Source organism: Amblyomma maculatum, chromosome 4 (assembly GCF_055883805.1).
Source record: "Amblyomma maculatum isolate TAMU_Amacu chromosome 4, ASM5588380v1, whole genome shotgun sequence".
NCBI classification, from domain to species: Eukaryota; Metazoa; Arthropoda; class Arachnida; order Ixodida; family Ixodidae; genus Amblyomma; species Amblyomma maculatum.
The window spans coordinates 99,082,657-99,109,734 of NC_139347.1; the positions used below are offsets into that span (position 1 = coordinate 99,082,657).

General features: G+C 45.4%; 1 protein-coding gene across 1 annotated transcript in view; it reads right to left on the reverse strand.

The window, feature by feature from the left end:
• Positions 1-24,210, reverse strand: part of LOC146191778 (cytosol aminopeptidase-like) — a 32,068-nt gene extending 7,858 nt beyond the window's left edge. The window contains exons 1-12 of the mRNA XM_084600375.1: positions 24,205-24,210; positions 22,263-22,375; positions 19,708-19,762; positions 18,497-18,602; positions 17,303-17,371; positions 13,379-13,490; positions 9,905-10,048; positions 8,349-8,507; positions 4,796-4,920; positions 3,075-3,163; positions 1,479-1,581; positions 296-375 (exon numbers count right to left, since the gene is read on the reverse strand). Of these exons, the coding sequence (XP_084456501.1) occupies positions 296-375; positions 1,479-1,581; positions 3,075-3,163; positions 4,796-4,920; positions 8,349-8,507; positions 9,905-10,048; positions 13,379-13,490; positions 17,303-17,371; positions 18,497-18,602; positions 19,708-19,762; positions 22,263-22,375; positions 24,205-24,210 (1,161 nt within the window). The remainder of the gene's footprint in view (positions 1-295; positions 376-1,478; positions 1,582-3,074; positions 3,164-4,795; positions 4,921-8,348; positions 8,508-9,904; positions 10,049-13,378; positions 13,491-17,302; positions 17,372-18,496; positions 18,603-19,707; positions 19,763-22,262; positions 22,376-24,204) is intronic.
• Positions 24,211-27,078: the final 2,868 nt, after the last annotated feature.

Sequence of the window (27,078 nt, forward strand, 5' to 3'; positions counted from 1 at the left end):
GATTAAGCGCGCAGTGTACGTAATAAAGCACTGATGAAACGACAAACTAAACAGCAGGTGGTGATCATCGCCTCAGTGTTTCATCAAATATATTTGCCAAGATGCATGAGGTTCTTGTTAGTTTTTTTTTAGGGGGATCATTGGGTAATTCGAACTTTGGGCTTCTGGTCTGCCCAAGTTCGAATTAACAGATAGTTTCCTTCGATGGTTCCAGATATAGTGATAAGGTACCACACTGCCTGTTGCACATGCCGGTCATGTTGTTTGCAATGGAAGGGCCACTCCCCTCACCCACCTCATGTAACAGGTTCCAGAGAGTGTTGGAAGTGCAGAAGGCACCTGTGGCTCCCGCGCCAAGGGAAATGACCATGGAGCCTGCAAAGACAGCACAGGAGGTGGTGTCAAACACCGAGGCGAAACAAATGACGGCAGCCCACCTCAGCAGGCTGCCAACAGTGCAAGGCCAACCCAAACTGCGAAGCACTCGGTCAGCTTACGGGATCGTGGTGACGAACACCAGTTTTGTGAGTGCACAACTAAACAACTTGTTGCTTCGAACCAAAAAAAAAAAGTTAAGCGATGATAAACTTGGCAAGCCACATCATACTTCTCGCACCCTCGGGTGTTCACAAGAGGGAATGCATTTCCTGAATTTTTGGAAATGGCAATGCTAAAGCCGAAAAAAGCACCGCCGAAAACTGTGCCATGCTTGGAGCAAGGATAATCGGCTGCAACTATGAGACACGTGACTATGCCAAACCGATGAGCCCCTCTCATTACAGCGAACAAAGCAACCCATAACTTTCTTCTCGTGGTAACCAAAGGGATACGGTTGCTGCTAGGTGCTTAAGTGGATTGTTCCTTCAAAATAAATGTTACGCACACATCTGAGTAGAAAGCAACTTACACACAGTACTATCACCGGTGACGACATGTCACGCCAGCGAGATAACAGCCTGACAGAAACCTCTACTTTTCTGTGATTCCGCGAAAAAAAAAAAGCAGATTTCGGAATTTCTTGCAGAATCTTGCGCGATACTCGAGCACATCGCAAGAAAAAAAGAGACTTGTTCTGCACAAACGACTGCCATGTAGCCATTGGCTGTACAGGGGTCCCACTCGCTGGCGTGACGACACATGGTGTGGAAGATGAAAAAGGCGATCACCACTAACCAGGGTGTCACGAAAATTGGTTAATGCCCGTAGCTGAAAGGCCTCCTTTGATGGACATCTGCCGCAATTTTTTCAAGTAGCAGCCAACTACAGTATAGGCAGTCTTTTTTTCGATCATACGGTTGTTACAGACAACAGTAGAAATCACGGTATGGTGAAAAAACGAGTTTTCCCTTAATTGCCCAAATACAATACAAGGGTGAAGCCTGAAAACTAATTTTAAAAGAAATAATATTATGACTGGGTACAACGCATTCCAAATTCTTAAGGACGACCAACTTTGTCAACGTAAGAGGAGTGCCCACCAGTGAGGGTGGCGATGTCGACGACCGCCTTGGGGTTGAAGGTGTCTGCGTAGCAGAGCGCGTCAGCCAGGATGAGGCGGCCCTCAGCATCCGTGTTGTCCACCTGCACAGTCACATTGAGGCCATTAGTGAGGCCAAAACGGATAGACAGGGGAAACCAGCTGTATGGATAACAAGTCGTCGACGAGCCAAGCGTTTCTGGCGTATTCGGTTGATTTCAGAACCCCAGTTTGCCTGAAGGCCCCGTGCAATTTTTTTCTCTTCCCCCGAAGTAACAATGCGGAGTGAAATCTCAGGGATGTGAACATGGCTGGTCCAAATTTGAGTAAGATACAAATTCGTGACATATACCATGACCAAAGTGCATTTGGTACAATGTGCAGGATTTCCGGTCTTCGGGGCACTTTTGTGCGCTACACTACAAAGTCATTAAGACAAACCAAATTAATTCCAATAAATCATACTATCTTACGTCAAAGCTGTACAGAGGATACCATATGCGCTGTACACGACTTCGAGCGTGCTACCTATCAATGTGACCTTGGCCAAACACACAGTACGAGCAAGCACTGAGCAGCGGCACTCCCGGACTGCATACTGAGCTATGCGCATTGCAGTGAAAATGGCCAACACATACATTGCCTTGACCGCTCACTTATTTGGACTCAAATTTTATACAGAGGTGGCCTTTGGCAGTCTGTTTTGTATTCACTACGTTAGGAGTGGGTGCCTGGCTGATTCAGACTGCATTAATCGCATTCGGGAAATCCTGGCAACGAGGCCGCCAATGTCCAGCCCGAGGACTAATAAACCGGGTGGCGGTGAACTCAGGCCCTAATGACTAGAGAAAGCGCATGCATACCTTCGGCAAGCTGATGCAGACCTATCGAGCCAAGCGTCAGCTCTAACCCCACCCCTCCCATCCCTTACCATTCGCCACCAAATCCTGTGGCACCGCGTACAGACCCGAACCCTCCCCACGCCCTACCTACTACCCCGCATGTACCCAGGTGCCCTCACCCATCTTGTTCCTTGTGCTTCCATCCCACCGCTATCCTAACACATATCCTGATGAAGTGCCCTGCTGATCCTCCCCCTCCGAGCTCGGAGCTCTCCACCAGGGTGGAATGGGAGGCCTTACTGCGTGCAACGGACCCTGCATCGGGAGAAGATCGTCATCACGTGGACCACGGATGTGCTGCAGCGACATGGACTATCACACATCTAATGCAGTAAGGCCGTGCCTGGCCCGGACTTGCGGCCCACACCAGTGGACAATAGTTTTCGCGAAAACCAATTAAGCATAACAGCCTGCACATGATTACCGCATCTGTCTTGGCATCATTTTTCCCTTTAGTTCGGCTTTTATGAAGAAAAGTCAGTGGTTACTGCCGGCATACATCTACATAGTGTTCAGAGCCGGTACGCTGAAGAGCGATGAAACTGAATCATGCTGACAACTCAACGAGCCGAGATTTTCTGCTCTGCATCAGCAGTATACAGTCGGCAACGAACAAGCATTCTGACTACAAAATACCCCACATAACATTGAAATAAGATTCCCCGAAGGCAGGAAGAGAGAGATGTGCACTCCACCTGGATGGTGGTGCCGTTCATGGCGATGACTACGTCACCCGGCTTGGTGGCCCTGCCGCTGGGCAGATTCTCGCACAGTGGGGTCAGGCCTGCGTGAGAAAGCTTCTCAGTTACTGCTCTGCAGTAGCTCGGTTCTTTTACAAAAACAACAGAAGTGGCCACAAAGGCCTAACTATACGAAGCTATCAAGCTTTAGAATCTCCTACTGCCACTAACAGACCAACGCATTCAGAGGGGGTGGGGGAGGAACAGGGCTCTTGGAACATTTTTCTTTATTTTAGACTAAATGCAATGGAAATGCACACTCTTGATCAGTTTTCTACGTGCACTCCAGTGACATCCTAGGAGCGATACATTAAACAGAAAGCATGCGAAAATAGTGTTTTATAAACTTTATTCACCTGAGCTGAACACTTCAAGATTTAAAATACAAAAACACATTTAGACTGAATTGAATGTTCAGTATCTGGCTCAATGTCTATCGAATATTCCCACAGGCCCACAATCGTCATCTGTAGTGACTGAGTAAGCAGCAGCAAACTACCACAACAAATATATCACAGACAAAGAGACCTACTGAAAGCTATAAAGCAAGGAACATGGGTGAACTTCCACTTACACATTATTGCTTCAGGCGGAACCCTCTAACTCCTTCGCTGTCACGAATGTACCAGTACGTTTTTCGCTGCCCCCGCCCCACAGTGTCACTGACGTATCATACGTTCTCTATCGTGCGCTCAAAACTTCGCGCCTGAGCGCGAAGCTTCTTTCCATTTCCATCTGTCATCTTGATTTCACAACGTGTCATTTCTCGGTTGTGCGGGCCACCAAAAGTGCACCCTCCGGGTGCGCGGTTACTTTTGGATGGCTGACTACGCGGGATCTTCGACTGTGGGCTGGAGCGATGACTCTTCTGATTATGAATACGAGCCGAGCTCAGGTTCGGACTCTCATGAAGTGTAGAGCAATGTTTTTTTTTTCTTGTATTATCCTCATTTATCTCATTTATAATTCAAGCTGATGATGATGATGATGATATTAATTAACAACTGCAGAACACTGAAATGTGCATATTCCGTTGGCTATGGTATTTGTATAGCAATCATAATCAAAAATAAATCGTTAGCATATTCCCTGATATGATCGTTCCCTGAAACCAAGCCGACACTGAGAGTGCGTCATAGCCAGAAACACCCGACAGCGAAAGGGTTAATTGCTCATACTGTCGGCCACGAATCTGCCACATTCTTGCGTTACACTACAGCTGATATGATGTCACATAGAATTAGGCGGCAATTTCGAAGATTTAGTCAGTCTGGTCAATCAAACTATGACATCATCGACGTAACTCAGTAGTTCAGTAGGGATTATATAATAACATTAACTGTTCATTACTTAGTATAATTATTTAAAAATTCCATCTGCAAAGAAAATCAAACCTCCATCCCTGGGATCCCCAACCGCGTGCTCTAACCAACTGCGCCACGCCTGAGATCAAGAAACACACATCATATTTCTCCTTGTCTACCGTAAGCATGATAGTAGCGATGACAATGACGACATGAGCAATGATAATGAGGGTGCATTTGGTTGATAACGATATTTAGAGGTAACGTGATGCCGCGTGTACATCAGCAATGCTCAGGCTTTCGCATTTCTGCAGTGTAGATTCCACAGTGCTCTCGGAATTTTTACCACGGAGGGTAATAGTCGGGACTTACCAATCATTTTGATGGGCAGCTTGAGGGCAGCTACCGCGGCGAAGGTGGCAACCACGCAGGCGGCACCCGACATGTCCGCCCGCATCTTGTCCATGTTTTTGCGCGGCTTCAGAGAGATGCCGCCACTGTTGCCAGGGTGGGGACAGAGCAAGAGACATCACTTCAAGGCCCGTCATGTCTTGCATGGAGCTGAACTTCACAATTGCAATTTAATTACAGCGACAATCATATTAATGAACAAAGTAAAAGCCTGATACGGAGCACCTCGTTACGGCAAAACTCCAATTCGAACTGCGTGGGGATGCCAGCACAAATCGAACTTAGAGGTGTGCGAATATTGAAATCTTCAAAAACGAACTGAATATAAAATTTTCAGTGCATTCGGAAATTATCGAATATTTGAAAATTCCGAATATCAGTTTTCCAAATATGAAACGAATGATAAACATATTCGATTCAGATTTGAATTTTCAAATAATCGCGCACCCTTAAAATTTATTCACACTAAAACATTAATTTGAATTTATGAATCAATGTTTGAGCTATTGAAATTAACCAGGAAATATAGTAAGCTGTGATTGAGAATGATTTGCACAGTAAGAATACCCCATTTTACGGATCTACATGATCCCCTTCTGCTTCTTTCCAAAACGGCATCGGTCAACCCATTCTGCTGCAGGGCCTCGGCATAGTGAATAAACACCACTTCCCATTTAAAACTGTAAGGTGTGTCGTGTTCAGCGCATCCCAGCATATAAGGGGGAAGAAGACTGTTCCGCTACCACTGCATTTTGACGAAATGATCACGCAACCCTCCACAACACTCATATTTACACTAGCAAGTCATAGGCGTTGCGTGACTGTTGAAATAAAAACCTCGCCAGGATCGTCTCGTGTTCCCCGATTTTACAGCCTTCCCAACCCGAGATTGAAACCGGTCAACTGAAGCAACGTGCACACTTTTTAGCAATATCGTAATGTAACAACGAACTGGCATGAGATTCACACACAGCTCCAATATTCCCTTAAACTATCTCGAAACAGTAATTACCCCTGAGAGACGACAATTCTAAACCACTACACAGAGTAGAGAAACACTGCATGGGCTAAACGCAAGATGACCGCTGCAGACGACGACATGCAATGTGTTGTAGAGGGCACTGGAAAGACGAGACAAAGCCGCAGTCGGTAAAACATCCAATTCCTTTGTTTTTCGACCGTCGCAGTTCCGTCCCCGAGTGCGGTTTCGCAATTCTGGCGACACTGTGACGGTTCCTCATTCACTATATACCTTGACAGTGGTTGCGTCATCCATTGCTCAATAATTAACAACAAAAATGAAACACAGCAAGATACTGAACCGTTTAAGATCAGCAAGAAGCAACAGTCGAGTAGACATCTCAAGAGTTCAAACCGCTAGTTTGCGTTGCTGTCACCATGTTGCCTAGTGCCACTGAGGAGATCTTTTACCCCCTCCCCATTTCCACCAAACTGATTGATTGATTGATTGATTGATTGATTGATTGATTGATTGGCCGCATGTTCAGGAAGATCCGCTAGGGTGACAGGTAGCGTGCATTATTCGCGACGCAACAGATTCACGTTTGCATTAATGGGCTGCTCTATGTATAGACTTCACTGGAGCATGAACGGAACAATTTGCACAGTTCGAAATATCCAGAAATTCAAATAAATGAAGTCTGAATCAACAAGCTTTCACTGCAATATGAGTTTGACAGGGTCACAAAAAATTTAACAAGCACATAATTTTCAGCGTAAAAGGATGCACGGGAAAAATTCGACATGGACTGAAGTTTCAAAACTGCATTCACCTAATTCAATTATGCCCTGACAGGGATCCTCGAAGCCAGAATATCAGATTGGCATGAGCAAGGTACGCAGTTCCTTCAGATAACATCAAGAGTTTTGGATTTGAGCGTTTTTTTCTGGAGCCGAGTATCAGCAGTAAAATTTAAATTGCTTTATATTGCCCCCAACATGAGGACGAATAACACAACAATGGGACTTAAATTAACAGCTGAAGTTCTGAACCCTCTTGAAAGCTGTAATATGGGGATTTCTCCCCTCCAGTTTGGCTGAGAAAATTAGCGCATAAAGGAAGACTGCTTTGCCATTCACACATTCAGAGTACAAGAGGCATGTTTAAATAAAATTGCACATTTGCTTTATATTTGCTATGCTTCAAGATATATGCGTACAGAAGCAAAGTTTGAGGCTATTAACCTTTAACTCCCGAATTCTTTATGACTGCTCGTCGCTCCCTACCGGGTCTTCTAGTTTTTGCATGTCGGTGAAACTCGCTTTTTGCATGTTAGTTACGAGGAAATTTTGTGCTAGCAATACACTACCGTGCGCCGCACGACACGTAGACATGTTTTATTCCACTCATTGAGCTTCATCTTATTCCTCGCATTCTTAGGCAGCTGGGGCTCTTCCTGGCTGTCTTCGCTGAACAAGCCACTTAGCTGAGCTTCTTAACCGTTGTAACTTTCATCTCAGTCTGAATTCATAAACAGTTCCTGAATTCTTTCCACTGACAAAGCGCGGATGCATTCAGCACGCTGATTTGCCATGGCTACACTGCTGAGACGACAACAAAATGACGGGGTGATGATGAGAATGATGTTGCAGATCTAGATACGTAAAACTAAGCATTCTCTGTATTTATCTGGCCTCCCCATAGATGGCGCAACATATCTGCAATATTTCTTTCACACGAGAAGTAACAAGAGTGACAGGGTGTGTCTGCGTGTGGGGATCTCATGAGTTGTCTTGGAAATGGCAGCGAAAACGTCAACCTAAGCGGTTTTAAATCTCGTGCAAGAACTAGAGCGCTCGGATATAAAATCCCGAACATTCAGCAGCTGCAAGCGTATCAGAATTACGTTCTCTCATCCGGGCTGGTACAACACGAATACCGCAACAGAATGCGTGTAGGCGTGCACTGTCGATTATAGCATCAGCAATGAGTAGGCAAGGTGCAGTTGTGCATATGCCAAACTAACGTCCTAAAGCCATGCCACCCTCCCGACTGCTTGCTTTTCAGCAGATCATGGGTTAACAATTTCAAAGTTGCTGCCTACAAAATCCAGTGACTGCTGCAGGTTAGTGCTGGCCATTTCAATGGCATCTGCAGTGCTATAACGAGAGTTATTGGAACACCCTGAATTATACAATTTTGTACACAACTGTTCTATCTACCATAACTGCAACAACGATACCTAACTGGAGTTTATTAAATCACTGCTTGCTATAACAAAGGTGAAAAATCCCCCAAAAAAGTGTGGGGAAGAAAAACCTGAAAACCGTGCGAAAAGCCCCTTATGCCACCATGGGTCTAACTATACTGACCAGAATCCTTTAGAATGGCTTTCAAAACAGACATAACGGATCGAGGTATGTACAGCAACATGCAAAAATAATGGCTATGCGATGGCTCCAGCCAAGCTGTTAAATTTCCCAGCGTGTAAACGAAGAAGGAAAGGTGGTACCCCCCTACGGTGCAAGGTGACAGCAAGGTAGTTCTTCTCACCTGTCGAAGGTGATTCCCTTGCCGACAAAGACCAGTGGGTCACCCGGGAGGTGACCTGGGCCCTCGTAGTGCATCTCCAGCAGCACAGGCGGCTCTTCCGACCCCCTCGTGACACTCAGGAAGGAGCCCATCTTCTGTTCCTCAATCCACTTGCGGTCCCTGTACCACACAAATGGAGCACAGGTCAAAAGGAACGGTCATGCAAATACTTAGAGATAAAATAAAATGCATCTGCACCTATCGTAAATATTTTATTAACGATTTCATGGAGTGCTTTTCGGGGGATGCCGACGACAGTGCCTCTCCATTTTTGTTCGTAGCTGGACTGCTCAGCTCTTTGGGACCATGTTGATTGCAGATGCATTAAAACAAACTTTCAGCCCACTTGTTTTCATTCCATTTCGCGTTACAAACTCTCCAGGAGGAGGACTACCATTTGCCATGAATACCACTTTCCCAACAGCAGACCACAACTTCCACTGAGCCAACCTCTGCACCCAAATGGCTTCAGTGCAAAAATCTCGTCGCATTACAGTGCAATGCACTTATAACGATATCAGATGTAATAATGTATTGCTTATAACGATCAAACTCTTGGGATGTCTCAGCCTTCTTATTGACGATATGTAAAAATAAATTATATATAACGACCAATAATCGGCGGCACATCGGATACAATGATAGATTCCAGGCCACCCACAAGATATTTCCTACGAAAATTTGTCTGAATATCTGATAAAAATATAAAGCAACTAAAGAGAGAACTAAAGAGAAGAAAATAAAGAAAGAATGACGTGAATTCTCAAAGTAAATGTTCAAAACAGAGCGGTGCGGGAGAAATCCACGAGAGGCTTTACGTGTGGCTAGGAAATGAGCATTATCATCATCTCAATCGCTGCCTGTCACCTAGGAAAGGGCGCGGCCCTATCGCCATCACCTGAACGATGTGTGTCTGTGGAATCAAGCTAATCACGACGATGACGTGATAGAGTGCGAGATTAAATAGCAGATTCATCGGGATTTCCGGCAGGGTTTCAAGGCTAGCAGCCTGACGAAAAAATACGGGTATTTGCACTCTACAATCTTAAAGCTCATCAAGCACGTGTATGTCCTGCTATTTATCCAGTTGCTGATCACCATCGTGCACACAAAAAGGATTTCCACCGGCATATGTACTGCCGGTAGCAATGTTCACAATGATTGCCAAGCTTCAGCTGCCACTCAAGCTAGCGCAAATTTCCGACAGTTTTAAGCATGGTGGTTATTTTACTAGTCATGTAACCTGTACCAAGTATTCAGTGCTTTTACTATAATTCCCGCTGTTCAACCCGATTCACTCTTTACAAAGGCAAGCCTACGTGCATGGCAAAATACATGGGTGTGTTCTGCATTTTTTTTTTTCCTTTTTTATCGCCGGTCCAGACAGTAAGGGTAACCGGCTATAACAATTCGATTTTCTGGTTTTCTCAATACCATTATAAGTGGACTGCATTGTGTTGTGCAGTGTTATACAGTGTACGTGGGGCACGTGTTGCAGTGAAGGGGCAATGACTCACCTAGCTATGACCTTGACGCCCCTCTTCTCAAGAACGTCGGTAGCCTCCCGGGCGAAGCGCGTTGGGGTCATCAGGTTGGCCGGTGTTTCAGCCAGGCGTCTGGCCAGGTTCTGGGCCACCGACTTCTCCACGCCACGAGCCCACCTGGCACAGAGGACAGACAGAGCGGCAGATGCACACGTGCAAATGAGCAGTCAAGAATATGTCGATAAAACATTATAATAACGTTTGGTCGGTTATTTCTTTCTACTGTTTTTGAAAGCAGTGGAGTTTAATAGTGTAATAAGGTAGACACACTTCACAATGAACTTGAAGGGACCAGAAAGCTTTTCCTGACGAAAGTTGGTTTCAAAGATGACAAAGTCGCGTCTTTATCACAAGGAAAAGCCATGAAAAGATGTTCACGAGTGTAGATGGCCCCACAGTGTTTTGAATTTCTAGGATAAAGCAGTCGCCATGGTCCGTACAATTTTCGTAGTGTAAGTTTTTGTACCATAAAAGGCATGAGAGTGGAAACTGAAATGGACGCTACTCTGCACTAGAGGGTAAAACTACTGTCATGTGGATAACATTTATACTAGTTAAGCCTCGATGTAACGAACATCCATGTAGCGAATCGCTATGCATGTCCAAATGCAGGTTACGTGAACACAGTTAACAAACCGCCCTTGCACTTAGAAGTAAATTGCAAATTAGATATATGAACTATGCAAGAAGCATAGTGTACACTGAGGGCATGAAAGCGTCGCATTTTTCCAGTCTGGAGGTTAACCACATGTGTCTAGCAAAGCACTATTTTCAAAATCCTTGACTTTTCCAGGTTTTTCCTGATAATTTCAGTTCAAATTCCCTGATGAGGAAGAGGCTCAAAACTTAGCTAGTGATGATAATGAGCATAGACGAATAATTCACAACGAAAAGCTATTTATTAATCATATTCTGCCATTTACAATATTGAAAAGGCTGCAATTAGTGCTTATGGCCATAAAGAGCGTAAAAGTTTAATGAAAATTAAAAGCACACTGACGACAGCCTCACAGTACGCGAGCCGCCCACCCTGCAAACAGCCGAGCCAATCTAACTCAATACGGCCGCGTGCCCACATTTAGCAGCACACCTCGCCGACTGCTTTCGCGCGGATGCCGCCAGCGCGGTTATTCCTGCTTCTTGTTGCGTACTACTGTCACGCTGCGCTTTCGCGTATTTTATTAAGAACCAACCTCACGTGCGTACTGAGTCTTCTATTGTGGCTGCTCAGTCATGTGCTGGCATCAAATATACCGCGCCTCGCCTTGCGGCCGCCGTGGCGCGCGGTGGTCGTGCGCCGACGAGACAGCACAAAACAAAATAAAAAAAACTCAGCATAAATAATATACTAGGGCACTAGCGTAAAATGCAAATGCATTGCAGAATGTACCATGTCATTTTCCCTGACTTGGCGAAATTTTTTATAGTTTCCCCGGCATTTCACTGATATTTCCCAGTGCATAAAATTGCCATAATAATTCCCTGTTTTCCTGGTTGCTAGGCACCCTGGATGTCTTGTCTTCTGTGCACCGCGATAATGATACGTGCAAAGCTGCGTCATCACAAAATACTGCTCTCAAAGAAAGATATTCAGCAATCAAAGAGTGAAGTCGGCCGATTTCAATACGGTGCAACCATTCAACTACAGTAAGAGTATGCCAGCATGCAAGGCACATGCAGTTGCATCCCTTTTCATTGCAGGGTGGCTATGAAAAGGAACGGCATTTGAGGCCTGCCGCCTTTCAGGATAAGCCTATTGCTTTCACTCAGACAATGGCACACTTCCTTAAATGATCATGCAGCATTCCCCTTCTTCTGTGCTTCCCCTGGTGACTTCATAACTGGGGCTACGCGGCCCGCCTGGTTTGTGGGTCCTAAAAGGGCGGCAGTAAGTTGCAGCTGCGGTTTTGAAAACGTGCGTCTACCAACACGTAACCACCCACGTAGCACAAACCATCTGCCCAGTATTGGTACTCTACTGGCAATGTACTGGACCCAAGCAGAGTCGAAAATTGCAAGCAGTTCCAATATTGGGTCAACCAGCTGTTCAATATTGGGACTTTTCCGGCAATGCACTGGTTCTACGTAGAGCCGAACATAACCAACACAGTCCCAATATTGGGCCACTAGTTCATGCTGCCTGAACAGAGATGGCTGTTCAACCGCACATCTGCTGCTTTTTCACTCCGGAGCTAAAAGTGAGGGCGCTTGCTTGCGAGTAACATACGAGCGGGAATGAGCTTTAGGAATGAGAGCGAGAGGAAGGGAGTGCAACTATGTGAGAAGGGGAGGGCACCAGAACCAGGCGTAAGGGGATGCGTGCCTCTCTCCTACACTTCAGAGTTGAAAGACCCGTAGACCAGACATGGGTAGCAGCCAGACCTGGTAACGCGGCAGAGCAAAGCGCGCAGCTCTTTATCGGCTCATGCTAGTTGACAGGCTAATGCACTAAACTTGGCTCTACAAAATTTTATTTTAAATCTCACTCGCCTGCCGATAGAGTGTCTCTAGCTGCGAGAAAATGCCAATATAGCCAAACAGAGCCAGGAAATCAATCCTCCATGCCCCATTAAGTGCTCTCGTTTTTTTAAACACCATGAAGAAAAAAGCTGAGGGGACAGTTAATCTCTGCCTTGAAGGCAGAACTTAACACGAGAGTCTTATTGGGTTCCGTCCGTGGACCTCGTTGCAGATCCTCATTGGGGTACATGAATTTGCAACTTGCCTAATCACCAATCTCTTATTTGTGCTCTGTTTCGCAGAGCCCGTCATGTTGAATCAGTCGTTAGGGCTCTCGACTACAGCGTCCGAGGAGACAGGACTGAATCCCTGCGGTGGCGGCGAAAAGCAATGCGCCTGTGTGCTGCGCGATCTCAGTGCACATTAAAGAACACCAGGTGCTCCAAATTTCAAGAGTCCTCCCCTACAGCGTCTCTCATAGACTGAGTCGCTTTGTCATGTTAAGCCCTACAAACCAAACCAAACCATTATCTTGCACATATCTGTTAGCGTGCACTCATAAGCTACCAAGTTGTGGGATGGACACTTCAACATAAATATCCATATAAAGAACACTTTCACCAAGCTGTACGGACATGTGTGAATGGGCTACGTAATAAATTTTATTCATGCTTACAAATCAAATGTCCTCATGACGTCACACAACTGCACGGCTACGCGAGCTACCAGCTACAACCTGCCAGGGCCAGGCTCATGAGTTTTCCCTCACATCACTGAGTGACAAATTTTCAGCACAACGGGGCCTTTGACACTATTGTTTTAAAATACTTACGAGAGAAGAACCTTTTTTACAAGGGCTTCCACCAACTAATGGAATCAATGCAAGTGATAACGAGGCGCTTAAAGCTTCAGAACAGGAGGGACAGGACAAAACGTGGGAGAGACACGATCAAGTACGATCAACAGTCGCATAGCCAAGAGACCCACTTGTCCTGGTCACTGCCTCCCAGAAGTGAAACGGTCACGGGCGGCTTGCGTGACTCCTTCGTTTTGAGCTCCTCAAACGCATGCAGGGCCAGTGTGCATCCTTCCGCCGCAGCTGATCACAGGGCGAGAGAAAAAGCCACATCGAGGAAACAAAGAAAAAAACCTTGCATCAAAATGCTGCAATTCAAATCATTCAGCATTTATATTTGTACAAAAACAAATGCAAGGATAAGAACAAGAACCTGATTCACGAGAAGCTCGACGATGGTTTTTAACCCGTTTTCTGACAGAAACGTACATTAAAACGTTATTGAGATTGAAACTGCCACAAACTAAACAGCAATACTTTGGAGAGGTATTATACAATACAAAAGCTAAGTATTAAGGTACAGTATTGATACCTATCAAAAGGAAACTAGCAGATACATATTCATTAATACAAACACTGTCCTACAAAAACCGATAACATCATGCACATTTAAAGATATCAAGAGATAAATGAACATCTGGGTACACATGACTAAGAGAATGGCTACTACAGCGGAAAAAGATACAAGCAGGAGACAAATTATAATACAATGCACTATAATAAAAACCACGTATTGTCAAACAAGCACATCATCATCATCCTCGAAAAAAGCTATATCCACTGCAGGGCGAAGGCCTCTCCCATATTACTCCAACTAACCCGGTCTTATGCTAGCCGCACCCACTTGACCCCTGTGAATTTTTCAACCTCATCCGCCCACCTAGCTTTCTGCCCCCCCCCTCCCCCTGCTACGCTTTCCTCCCATCGCAATTTAATCTGTTACCCTAGCGACCATCGGTTATCCTGTTTTCGCACTATGTGTCCTGCACATTTCTTCTTCTTGATTTCCGCTAGAATGTCAATAATTTCAGTTATTTCTCTCACCCACTCTGCGCACTTCCTATCTCTTAATGTTAGACCAACCATTTTCCCTTCCATAGCACCTCTGCGTTGTCCTCAGCTCAACTAGAACCCTTTAGTCTCCACGTTAGTCTCCAATACTAGTAATTCAAGACTTATAGCTGTAAGGTCAGCAGGTCAGCTGCGTCAGCCTACTATATATTGAAGTGAAATGAAAACAGCTGATACAAACTTCAGGATGATACATATACACCGTGTGCTGTGCTATGTCAGTGCACGTTAAAGAACCTCAGGTGGTCGAAATTTCCAGTGCCCTCCACTACGGCCTCTCTCATAGCCTAAGTCGCTTTGGGACATTAAAACCCACAAACCAAACCAAACAAATGCATATTACTCCCCGGACAGAGTGCACTGCATACAATTTGTAGAATTTAGATGTTGTGAACACTCTCTCACTGTGGTACTATGGATGATACAAACCACGGCCACAGCCTTATACACCCATGCACTGCTCACACATCGTTGACTTCGTAATCGACAGTTGTGCTGTATGCATTACAAGCAGCTTGCGATCGACGACACTGCGATCGCTGATCGTGCTCTACTCACTGCGAGTATAGAGCTGTACCTCGAGACAGTCACCGTAAACAGATTAGTGTGGATGCATTGCCCATGCTTCCACATGCGAATTTCCTTGGCTCTGACCATATGCAATTTCCGAGATAAATACATTTTGCAACGCCGTGAGATTCTTATCACCAAGGTTATCACGTAACTCTTCGAGGCACCAATGAAAATCGGTCAAGTGGACAATGAATACAACACTCCATCACACTCTTTTTCTCTTGTTCATGGTGAAATTCGATTCTCTGGATCTCTAATATTCCATTAGCAGACAATGCTACTACAGTAAAGAAAGACGAGTTTAATGCAAGAAAATCAGATTGAAAGATAAATTACCTTCATTCACCCCACTGAATTTAACTTGTAATGTCAGTGCCAAAAAAAAGAAGAAAATACTCCGCAATCCCTGCATGAAAATGAATGCAGGTTTAGCCCGGCCTCGGAAAGCTGACAAATAGTTGGCTCTCTTAAAAGTGCCAATGTTTTTATCTTTATTTTATTGTAAGGCTTTTATTGTCCAACACAAAGGGTAGTTTTTCGGGATCCTTGCCTAGGCAACGGTCAAGAGGTCTTGACTCTTGGTGCCATATTCAGCCAATTGGAGGGCTTCCAGTTGAACCTCCAAACTGGAGTCGAGTATCGGAGGAGTAAAAGGGTGCATGCTATAATTTCCGGTTTCGTGTCCGCCATTGTGAGCATTTCAGCACTGGCTACCAAAATCATCATATTCCTGTTCCCACAATTAGTACTATCAATGTAGGCCATGTCTTCTATGGAACAGTCTTTGAAATGTCTGCCGAGGGCTTGAGCCCATTTCTCTCTGCGATTCCTATGGTGGACGGGATGCATGTTCTTATGTAGTCGTGGTATCACACACACATTTAATCCTATCTACTTTACGACCTTTACTAATTAGTGTAATTGATTTCTAGTTTTCCTAGGATCAGTAGAAACTAGCCCGACATTTTACTTTACCAATTCCTAAAATTGAATGTCGGCAATCCTACTGACAAGCTGCCGTTGCAGAAGAAATCCGTTATTATTCAAGGTGCTCTCTGTATCAACAGAATCAGAATTTGGAAGATGGAATTTAGAATTTTAAGGAGTTTCACCAATATGGAGACAAAAACATTATTTGACTGAAGCGTAAAAGGTTTGACTGATCCATCCAATTCAGCTGATTGCAGTAAGAGATCGACCTCTCCAAACAAATTTTGGCAAACTTTGTTCTGCAATTACACCTCTCCCCCGCCTTTCCCAAATGTGGACAAAGAACAAAATGGGCCGTCCAGGCATCAATGTTGCTCTTAAATGCATTCTTTTGTTCTGCCTCGCGCAAACCTCTTGGTGTGCAACATATGATCTGGTGCTTTACCAGCCATTATCATGAAATAAATCATGATAATTACCCTTCATGTAAGAAGTTAAAGTTCTGTCAGGAAGACAGAAACGACATCTGTTATAAAACTTTTAAGATTGAAGGCAGAAGTGTTGTGTTGGGCAGAAAGAGCGGGATCAAGTGAACAGAACGGAGCCCTTCTTCCTAATATATTTTACTACAGGATACTTTTTTTTTTCACGTTTCTCTGGTTGACGCGAATTAGTACTGTACAGTAAACGCTCGCTAATTCGAATACTGAAAAATGTTCGAATAAATCAAGCCTTCTAGTTAACCGAATAACGGAAAAAAATTGTGGATGGGGGGGGGGGGGGGGTTAACCATGGCTTGAACCTAGTGACAGAGCGAAAGCTTTAGTGTTGCAGCGAATTTTTCTGCGGACACCTGGATTTAATGTGCCGCCGTCACAACGCTGAACAAACCTTCTGTCCTAGCAACTCGCTGTTGTCGTTCGTCTCTACCAACTACCGAGTTATCTGTCTTCTTGTTCTACTAATACTTCTTTTTCTTCTTCTTCTTCCTCTTCTTTTGCTTCTTCTCAGCTTTTTTTTCATTTTCTTTTTTTCTTCTACTTTTCCTTCTTCTTCTCTTGGCCCAGCTCTCGGTCTATATTACGGGATAGTTGCTAGGCAACGGTCACGTGGCACGGTATCATGGTGCCACGCCGACGGCTTGAAAACCTAGTGCAGTGTAGCTTTAATTACAAGGGACAACGGTGACGACGACGCGAAACATGGAAATGGGAACCAAAGAGCTGCGCTCTAAAACACAGTCCCCTATGTGTTTATCGGCCTCACAGACTGTTGGCTTCTCTCAGTTGAGTACCCTTAAACACCATCTCATTATTCCTAAATTATTAAGTGATGCACTACAAGCAATGAAAAAAACAACAGCACAACTACAAAAATGGCAAATAGAAGAAAACAAGCGCAACACACAGGCACAACAGGGTGAACGAAATCCGGACTTCTCAATAACTGAAAGTCCCTCTCCTGCGGTAGCAGTCCCTCACCTTCAGCATTGGAACAGGGGTCCACGTCAATAGCTGTGGCACCCACACCACGCAGGCTCCTGACACCGGCTGTGAGGAGGAAAGGTGGAAATCACGAATGGTTGGTGCCTGTTCTGGGGATGACATGTGTACAAGCACGAATCAGTAGGACCTTAGTTTGTATCAACAGTCACAAGTGTCAGCGAGTCCATGTGCCTTTGGACTCGAGCCAGAATCCAACATAAAACAGATAGATCTGGAACCTTGCCAAGAAAGACAGTCTCTGCCATGTCCGCATATCTAAACGACAGGAGACCAACTTCATACAGATCTTACTATCATCACATAATCCTAAGGATTTGTGGGTCCAGTCTAAATTGATATAATTTTAGATGATATGAGCCTGATCGTTTAACTGAGGTTCTACTATAGATCTACACAATGCAAAGAAAACAAATTTTTCTTAGTTTAGTTTTGCTTTTATATGATACGAAAGTGATCAGTAAACATAGAGCACCGCATGCAATCTGTCTGCCCCGAGTAAGTAACTTAAAAATGATTTTCTTTTCGCCAAAAAGTTTCAGTTTCGTTTTGAGTAGTCAAGTTGCATTGTTGCGTTACGTGATAAGTACCACATGATGTGGACACACAAATATTGCGACATAATACTTCTGCTTCCTCGCTGTCATTCTGTCTTCTGGAGTATGTTAGTATGTATGAGAGTTAGAGTGAGTTGAAACAACAAAGCAGTCCTTACAATAGACTCCTGTTAAGATGAGGCTGATTAAGATGAATTCTGAGAGGTGATGCACAATTCGAGAGTGTTGGTCGGTTTCACATAGGATGCTATGTAATAAAAGAATCCGATTAAGGCGAGTTTCGCATATTGTTCAGTTAAGATGAACTTCCCCAGTGACCACAAACCCCAACAAACATTCTCAGCAGCCTCAGTGGTTCCCAATGATACAAACCGGCAAGTAGTCCACAATCATATTCAGGTCACAGCACGGCAAACATGTGCAATATGCAGAGTAGACACACACAAGTCATTGACCAGAACATCTGATCCTTCGCCTTGACTGCGGCATGTGGCAGAGCACCCGAAAACATCTAAGAACCGGGGCTATCCTGTCTTTCCCAACCGAAGACAAAGTGACTCGAGCCAGGACCCCGCCACAGTCTGACTACTGTCAAAAATCAGAGGACGATCCTCACCAGCAACTGCGGAGCGAACGTTCTCGGCCGCTTCATCACAATCCTCCAGCTCACGGACCTCAGCCTGTCGCGGGCCCAGGTGCACCACAGAGGCAAGGGGATACTTCTGCAAGGCCAGTTCGAGGGCACACCGTCAGGTTCACCATCATCATTATCAGCCTTACAACACCATCTTCAGGGCAAAGTCCTCTTTCATATCTCACACTTTAGCACAGTCCTGTTCCAACTGCGGCTTTCTAACTCCACAAACTTTGTAATGTTATCCGGCCAACAAACCTGCTACTGCCTGCCATGCCGGTTTCTTCTTCTCGATTTTAACTGGAATTTCACCAGTAATTTGTGCTTTTTCTGTAATCCGCAGGGCTTTTTTTCACTCAAAGTGATGTTTTTGTCAATTTCAAGTTCCTATTCCTACATGGAATAATAAAAAAAAACATGTCCTGGCTGACTTCAAGTCATGTAGATAGTGAATACTCATGATCACCCATTCTTTCAGTTCAACATCAAGGCAGCTGAACGGTTTACATTATTCCAGAGAAGGGGAAGGGAATTTGGTATGTTTTTGGACATTTGTCTGCAAAATGTTCCGGATAGTATAAAAGCTATAAAACTGCTCCGAGGTCAACTTTACGCTAATAACAGAGTCTTCAACCTGGATAAAGCATCAAACTTGCATGACCCAGAGAAATTTGGAAATGTCTTATTTGCTTTTTCGCAACTTTTAAGAAGGTCTACTGCAGAGATTCTCGATTCATTTTGCTGGAATCAAAACGCCTAAATGGCTTTCAAAGGGTGCAGAGAAGCCCTATGTGGACACACAGCCGATCAAGACAACAAGGAAGGTTAATTCAATAACAGTTGCTGGCAATACTAGGGTTGAATAGTCTGTCATCAGAAAAAAATATTCGCTACAACCTGCCTAAAAGTAAAGAAGGCCATTGAGAGGCAAAGAATTAGGCCTGCACGGACATGAGCGCTCAGGGAATTCATTAAGTACTCTGGCACCAAACAAATATTCTATTGCTTAGCAACCAGACTTGAAATGTGCTTGAAGGAAGTTGTGATAAATTATTAATTAAAAAAACTGCTTTCGCTCTAAAGAATTTAAACTGATGTGAGACCTAATACATACTCTACCATCTCCCTGGGCAACAACAATGCAGTTAACAACACTGCGATACCGGGCGAAATTAAAAACGAAATTTTCTCACCTCGTCCAGACCATAGAAAATCCTTGTTTCGCCTTTATTGAAGGAACCCTTGGTCCTGCATCGTGAACAGCAAAAATACAAGCCACGAAGACAGTTTCCAGAAACCAAACCATCAGAGATTTCAGGCTTTTATCGCACACGTAGCGCACACCGACATTTTAGCGGAAATTAAGAAGAAATGGACATGTGCAGGACATGTAGTGCGAAGAGAGGATAACCGATGGCCGCTTAGGGTAACAAACTGGATTCCAGGGGAAGGAAAGCGTGGCAGGGGGCGGCAGAAAGTTAGGTGGGCGGATGAGGTTAAGACGTTCGCAGGGGTCAAGTGGATGCAGCTAGTACAGAACCGGGTTAATTGGAGAAATATGGGAGAGGCCTTCGCACTGCAGTGGGTATAGTCAGGCTGATGATGATGATGTAGGAGGTACACCAAAGAACGAAAACTAAAACGTCATCTCTGATCATCTTTGCATAAAGGCTTAAACATTATCTTCCGTTGTCTTGACAAAAGCACAGCTACAGAGATGAGTAAAACACACTGTTCCGAAGATGTGCCGTCAACTTACCCAACCTTCTATCAAATGTTAGGAGGGATAGGAGAAAACGCATTGGAAATATTTGGATTGTTTATTATTGCCTGAAAAATTACCTGTGATTCAAAGATCAAACCACCAACATGAGAACAACCAAACACCCTGAACACAGAGAAATAATATGATAAGTGTTTTTGCGACATTTTATCTCACAAGGCACGATTTGCATGAATGTGACATGCCTTCGAGATTTGTTGGCATTAGCATAACTGTGACACAACATGACATACAGTACATCAAAAGTTAAAGTAAAACCTTAACCGAAACAGCGCATAGATTTCCACTAAGCAGCAGCTACCCTAAGATATGAGACAAATGAGCGTACTGAGCTTTCATTTCATCCTGTGCATGACTCCGTTACGTACTACTTCAGTTATGCCCAGTAATGTGACACTGACCTGCCAGATTCAACATGACACAAGTGCCTCAAGTGATACTCATACGAGGAAGCCCACTAGGGAGGGAGCTGGATGGTATCACCAGGCAACAAAAACCGTTGTCTGCTCCTATATTTGCACGGGTAGCAGCCCGTGACAATATTACAGGCAACCATATGACAGAAGATCGGTGCACACCAACAGAAGAGGGACTTTGAAGAAGAGAAAAATTGCGCAGTTGTGGGTGGGCCAACTAGTTCAAAAGTGTGGGGATTTCCTGTGCACAGTACGGGCCAGTAGACACTGCTACCAGAGTTTAGGGAGGGAAAGTCGGGGCTGCCACTTGAGTAGTTATCGATGACCAGCTCGACCAGATGGTCAGGTATTCAAAAGCTGCATGTTGGATGGGTGTCACTCGGGTGACGGGCAGGTAAGTTTCTAGGGGAGGCGGAGGTGCCCCCCCCCCCCCTCTGTAACTGCCAATATACAATAGCGTCATTTCTCGAGGGTATGCGGTGAGGTGCAGGGAACATGAAGCAGTCCGCATGGCCCCCGTGTAAACACTCTGCATACAGGAAATGTGTAATAAAAGAGTAGCCCTCAATCCAGATCAAATCTCTAACTGCCCCCTAGACAACCTAGTCCCGCTGCTCACGTGACAGCATGGGCACGTGCTCTACCCAGAGATAGCCGGCTGTTCAGGAATCCAGACAATGTGCAGCAGTGAGAAGTGCGCAACTTGTCACGCATGCTGTGAATGTGAATGAATCTGCATCGTTTCAAACACCTACACACTTATCGCGAGCCTGTGAGAAACATTATTCACCTTTGTAACATATATCCATATGTAGTAGTGTGTTACATGATTCACAGCCCTCGCTACCGTGAGCGCCACAAAATCAATGGGCTAGTAAGAAGCTAGTATGGAGTTGAGTCTAGAACCTGTCTGTTTCGACTATCACCGTAGTTCTGGCTCCATATATTGGCAAACTAGCAGCGGGGATGTGTGTGTAGCATGAACTCAGGCCTCTCGCCTCAGCTGTAATGTTTCTGAATCCAAAGAGCATGGCTTTATATTCTCACTTGTGTCTGGCCAGGTATGTATTGTTACGATATAGGTGATGTGCAACTTCCTCCAGTTGGGTTCAATTAGCTAACTGCCCCATCATTCTCTTACCCTCTTCTTGACAAGCAGATATACTATGAAATGATGCAGAGATAGAAAAGAAGCATCTGCGCCAGCAGGGCTGCTTTTCTGGGAATGTTTCGTGCATCTAGTGTACACAAGCTCGTGCAGACACAATTGAATGACAGATTGGTACAAAGCATCCGAAAGACATTGAATCTTCAGGTAAGTAAAAACTTGACGCCTTCTAGTATTTTATATGAAGTTCATTACACAACGAGGAAATCTCCTGGCTCGGCTCCGTATCACTCCCAAGCATGGCTTGACTACGTCAAAGAAAATGTCTTCGTTGGTATGCCATTTGTTTAAGAAGACTGGTGGGCCTGAATTAGCATTTTTATGCTAAGAAAAATGTGTCCAAGCTGAATGCTTTCCGAAGTGCGCGACGCTGCCACTCACAGCTCGAGGAGTTTGACGGCCTTGGCACTGGCAGCAAACTGCTTGGCACTGGGCGTCAGCACAAAGTCCCCCGCCTTCTTGTCCTGGTACACACCCAGAAGCACGGCTTGTCTCTGCCAGGAGCACAACGGGAGAAGCGCCGTTAAAATGGGGTGGACAGAAAAACAGCCACTTCGCACTGGGGAGCCAACCAATAATGAGTGGCAAAATGCTTATATGCAAAAGAGAGCCTACAAGGGGACTAGGCAAACGGGAGCCATTAATGTTGCAAGTTTATGCCCTTAAACGCCGAGTTGAAGTGTCCTCCTTATTCGTTTCGTTTGAGAGGCTAAGACGGCCAGCTCACACTGTGCAGGGATTGCTAAATGTATACAAGAGAGGCCCTTGTGCTACAGTGGGCACGCATAGGCTGACAACACAGTTTTCGCTCAACTGGGTAAGGCACAAGAGGAGCCTGGTCATTAAAGCAAGTTCAGCCTTATGGTGACAACTGTACCCATGAAAAAAGCCCTGGTAATGGTTACTGTTCTCTCAATACCCAAAATCACAGTCACCAAAGAAGCAGGCAACGCAACACATACTGGAAAACCAGGGCTCGCAAAGATAGTGTAAGGGTAGGCATATTCGAGGTGAATGTGCACCCTTTGCATTTACGCCAACCCAATCCAAACAATATTCGAGGTGAATGTGCACACTTTGAATTTACACCAACCCAATCCAAACAATGAGCCACAGGGTTGTTTACTGACTACTGTTTGTTTACTGTTGTTTACTGTGTTTACTGTGACTCTGTTGTTTACTGAGCATTGCCTTACAGCATTTCTAAACTTGCCGCCAAATACAAGATCATGACTAGAGTAAAATTTTGTGCGCCACAAATAAGCTGCTACTCACATATGCCTGACATGATAACAGGAATGTTATGTCCTGAATTTTGGAATAGTGATAGTATCCCTTTATTATCTCTTGAATGATAATAATAACAGCCTGGTTTGGCTTCTTCAGTGTGAATAAGCATGTAAGCATGTGCAAATTATTATTAAGCCTTATGCTATTCGGCTGCACATGTAGTCGGGGTCCTAACAACGTAAACTTGACAGCTCGGCAGAGCTCAAGTTGCTCTGCTACCGACGAACCGACCGAGTGCCGTAAAAATGTGACAGCTATAACATACATGACGAAAAAGATTAACAGAAACATAAGAGCAAAGAGAGAGGATAGAGCACCAGCTACTATATTTGCTAGTTATAAGCCGCACACTAGTGTTTTAGCATTTGGTGCCAAGTTTTTCCTTTTTTTTTGCAAAATAAAATAAGGATAGATAACTAAACTAACTATACGACTTGAGCAAATTATTTCAATACTCCTGGCCCTCACCATGACCGTTCTCGAGTACCGTCTGCTATAGCTTTCTTTCCCTTCAGTATGCTTATCTTTTGGTTTATGAGACTTATCGGCACGTTAAGGGCACGAATGGTTGACTCTGGTCCCCGAAAGCTGGGATCATCTTGAGTGCAGCATTACATCAAGTCGTGCAAAGCCCTCACTCCAGTGATGCCACTAATACCCTTGCAGAAGCTTCAGCCAGCTTTAAATTAAATCGTCATACATTAAATCATCATACAAAGTAAATCATACACATTAAACCCCAACTAGAGTTTCTCGGGTAATTAAAAACCTGGACACGCTGTTTGCAACTTCTGAACACGCATGATTTTGAAAAATTTGCACTCAAACAAGCTCAGTGGCATTTGAACGGCCTATAAACGCTGAGCATGGCATTTAAAATTTGAGTCCACTTAATGCTTCTATAAACTGAAGCCTAAAATCAATCACGAACGTATCCAAAATGTAACGCTCGAGTAATGTGTACAAAAGCAAACAAAAAGCTACTAAATGGCACAATGCCTTTCCACAGCTATCCAGCATAATGCTGTCTTACCTCCATGGCGATAGCCCAACGAGTGGCTGGTATGTCACACGAGAAACTCTCTAGCTGTGTGTTTCTCCCTCATGGAGAGAAAAAGCAAACGGCTATCCACGTGGGTGGGGGTACCGCACGTGAACAGGGGGAGACAAATGTCGTTTAGCGACCTCAATCGCACTGGCTGCAGCCGCTTTCTCTCCCGTCACCCCACCGCGTCTTCCTCCCTTGATCAAGAGAAGGGAGAGAAGCACAAGCCATGCAAGAAAGAACCCTCGAGCTGACAAAAAATATATCGAGGCTGCATTCAATGCTGCGCTTTTTTTTCTTATGGCTCGTTTCTTAGTCACATGTGGAATAAAAAGCATGATCTTGTTCTTAATTTATTTCAATGCTTCATTGTGCACACAGAGTGCCTCCTCATTTATGTCAAACTAGCTGCACTAGGCTGCCGATTGTCTTAATAGTTTTGTGTATCCCCGTTTTTCCTGCTCTAAACACGGCGGCACAGAAGTAAAATGCACAGCCCTCGCTTTAACCAGCTGGCTAGAAAAAAGGGAAAAATAAAACACCACACATAAACCCATGCTCTCGTATTTTTCCAACCTCGGCATAGAGCCCCGAAAGAAAGAATGGCGTGCAGAAAAAAAAAAGAGATGCCAGCTTCAATGTTATGGGGGTCATTTAACTCCGCCTTCGAGGATATGACATGGTAGTGTTTGTGGCTCGCGTCTGCAGCTCCTCTTGCAGAACCTTGTGTGCACGAAAACCTCTTGAAGGACCGTGTGTGCTTTACACAAATGGTTCAAATATAAAGAAATAAATAAAAAGAGAAAGGTATTCATTACAGAGACCTCATTTGACTAGCGTGGCCTTTCTCCTAGTTGTCTATTTTGTGACAGTGGCTGCTATGAAGCATGCGCTCTAAGAAGCATATGCATTTTTTCAAGGACTCTAATGAACAGATGAGTAGCAGCCATTATAATTCAAGTATTTCATTACACTTTTGTTTGCCATGCCTTCAGAAAGGTAATTCCTTTGATGGATTAACTTGCCTCCCATGTAAAAAGAAGGAACGTCAGAAGTGCACGTGATTCATTCTTTCTGAGCTGTGAAGGTGTGTCCATTCGCCTGCCAGATGAACTCATCATATCACAGTGAAGCACACACAACAATGAAACAAGTTTAGAGACTCTGAATGACTATGAGACTATGAACAGAATATTGCCACACCGCTGACCATCTTCTGGCGCCTCCAAGTGGCCGAATGTCTTGGCACGTGGCTAAGCGTCATCCTCGTCTCTCTCGAGTTTTCGCTTGATTAAAAAGGGCCAGCTCGGTTGTTGTGCTGCTTGCTACGTGTGTTGGTGACATTTGGTGGAGGTGCGGGGTAAGATCCCATGTACGTTGCCCCCGAAGACGTCAGTGACGCTGCTTATCAACGCGTGGACGCGACTCCTGTCCATAAAGCCAGCCGTCGCCTGCGAGGCCTACAACCTGAGTTTGAACCGCTGTCCACCCCGCTACGAACCATGACATCCACGACGAGCAGCCAGACAAGCCAGCCTTCCAGCAACGCCCCACCGTTCGTCCTTCTCGCACCGCGATCACCGCCATCATTTCATGGTGACCGGTTAGAGGATGTGGAAGACTGGTTGGCCAGTTTTGACCGTGTGGCTGCATTTAACCAATGGGACGACGAGCGAAAGCTAATGAATGTGTACTTCGCGCTGCAAGACTCGGCCAAGACATGGTTCGAGAACCACGAGGCGTCCTTTGTCAACTGGGCAGCCTTTCGCCGTGAGTTACTTACAACATTCAGCTCGAGTGCGCGCAAAGAACATGCAGAGATTGCGATTCGTTCAAGGTCTCAACAGTCAAATGAGAGTGTGGCCATGTTTTTCGAGGACATGACGCGGCTTTTCAATCGGGCCGACCCTATCATGCCTGAGGCAACGAAGGTACGGCACCTCATGCGCGGGGTGAAGGAGCAGTTGTTCGCTGGCCTCATTCGTGACCCCCCAAGAACTGTCGCAGATTTCGCAAGAGAAGCTACCAGCATGGAACGTTCCCTGCAGGAACGGAGTACCCAATACGGCCGCCAGGCAAGCGTAGCGGCCACACCCTGCTGCGCGTCCGTGCCAGCAGCCAGGGACGAGGCATTGCGGGAGCTTGTGAGGAGCATTGTCCGCGAAGAGCTGCAAAACCTTCACTTGAATGCTCCCTCTGCAAATAATTATTCTACCGTGGACGTCATCCGTGATGAAATTCGGCGAGCGGTGCAGCCACCACCACCACCAGCACCACAACCGGAGCCATGCATCAAGACTTATAGTGATGTCTTACGTCGCCCTGCTCCCGAGCCAAATCCATTCCGTCCCGTTGTCGGACCACCGCCTCGCTACATGCGCCCCGTCGAGCAGCAACAAGATCTGCGCCCCGTCGAGCCACAGCAATACCAGCGTCCCGCTATCAGCAAGGCGCACTTGTGGCGCACGCCCAACAGACGGCCGCTCTGTTATCACTGCGGCGAACCTGGTCACATTCTTCGCAATTGCCCATACCGGAGAATAGGCTTGAGAGGAATTCCACCAAATGCGCCTCGACCGCGCTGTGGCGAAATACCACAGGAGATTGAGGAGTACCTGGCTGCTAACGAGATGCAGCCAACGTCACCACAACGGCAGTCGCGATCGACATCTCCGAAGCGTTTTGCTTCGCCCAGTCGGTACTCTTCCTCTGGGCAATTCAGAGGCGCATCCCCTCACCGGGAAAACTAAACACGGCGACCTCCGGGGGTGGGGCCGCCGCCACGTTTCAGATTAAACAGCCTCCACCCGACGATTTGACGCGACGGCCCGAGCGGCGACGACCCGATCCGATGAACTTACC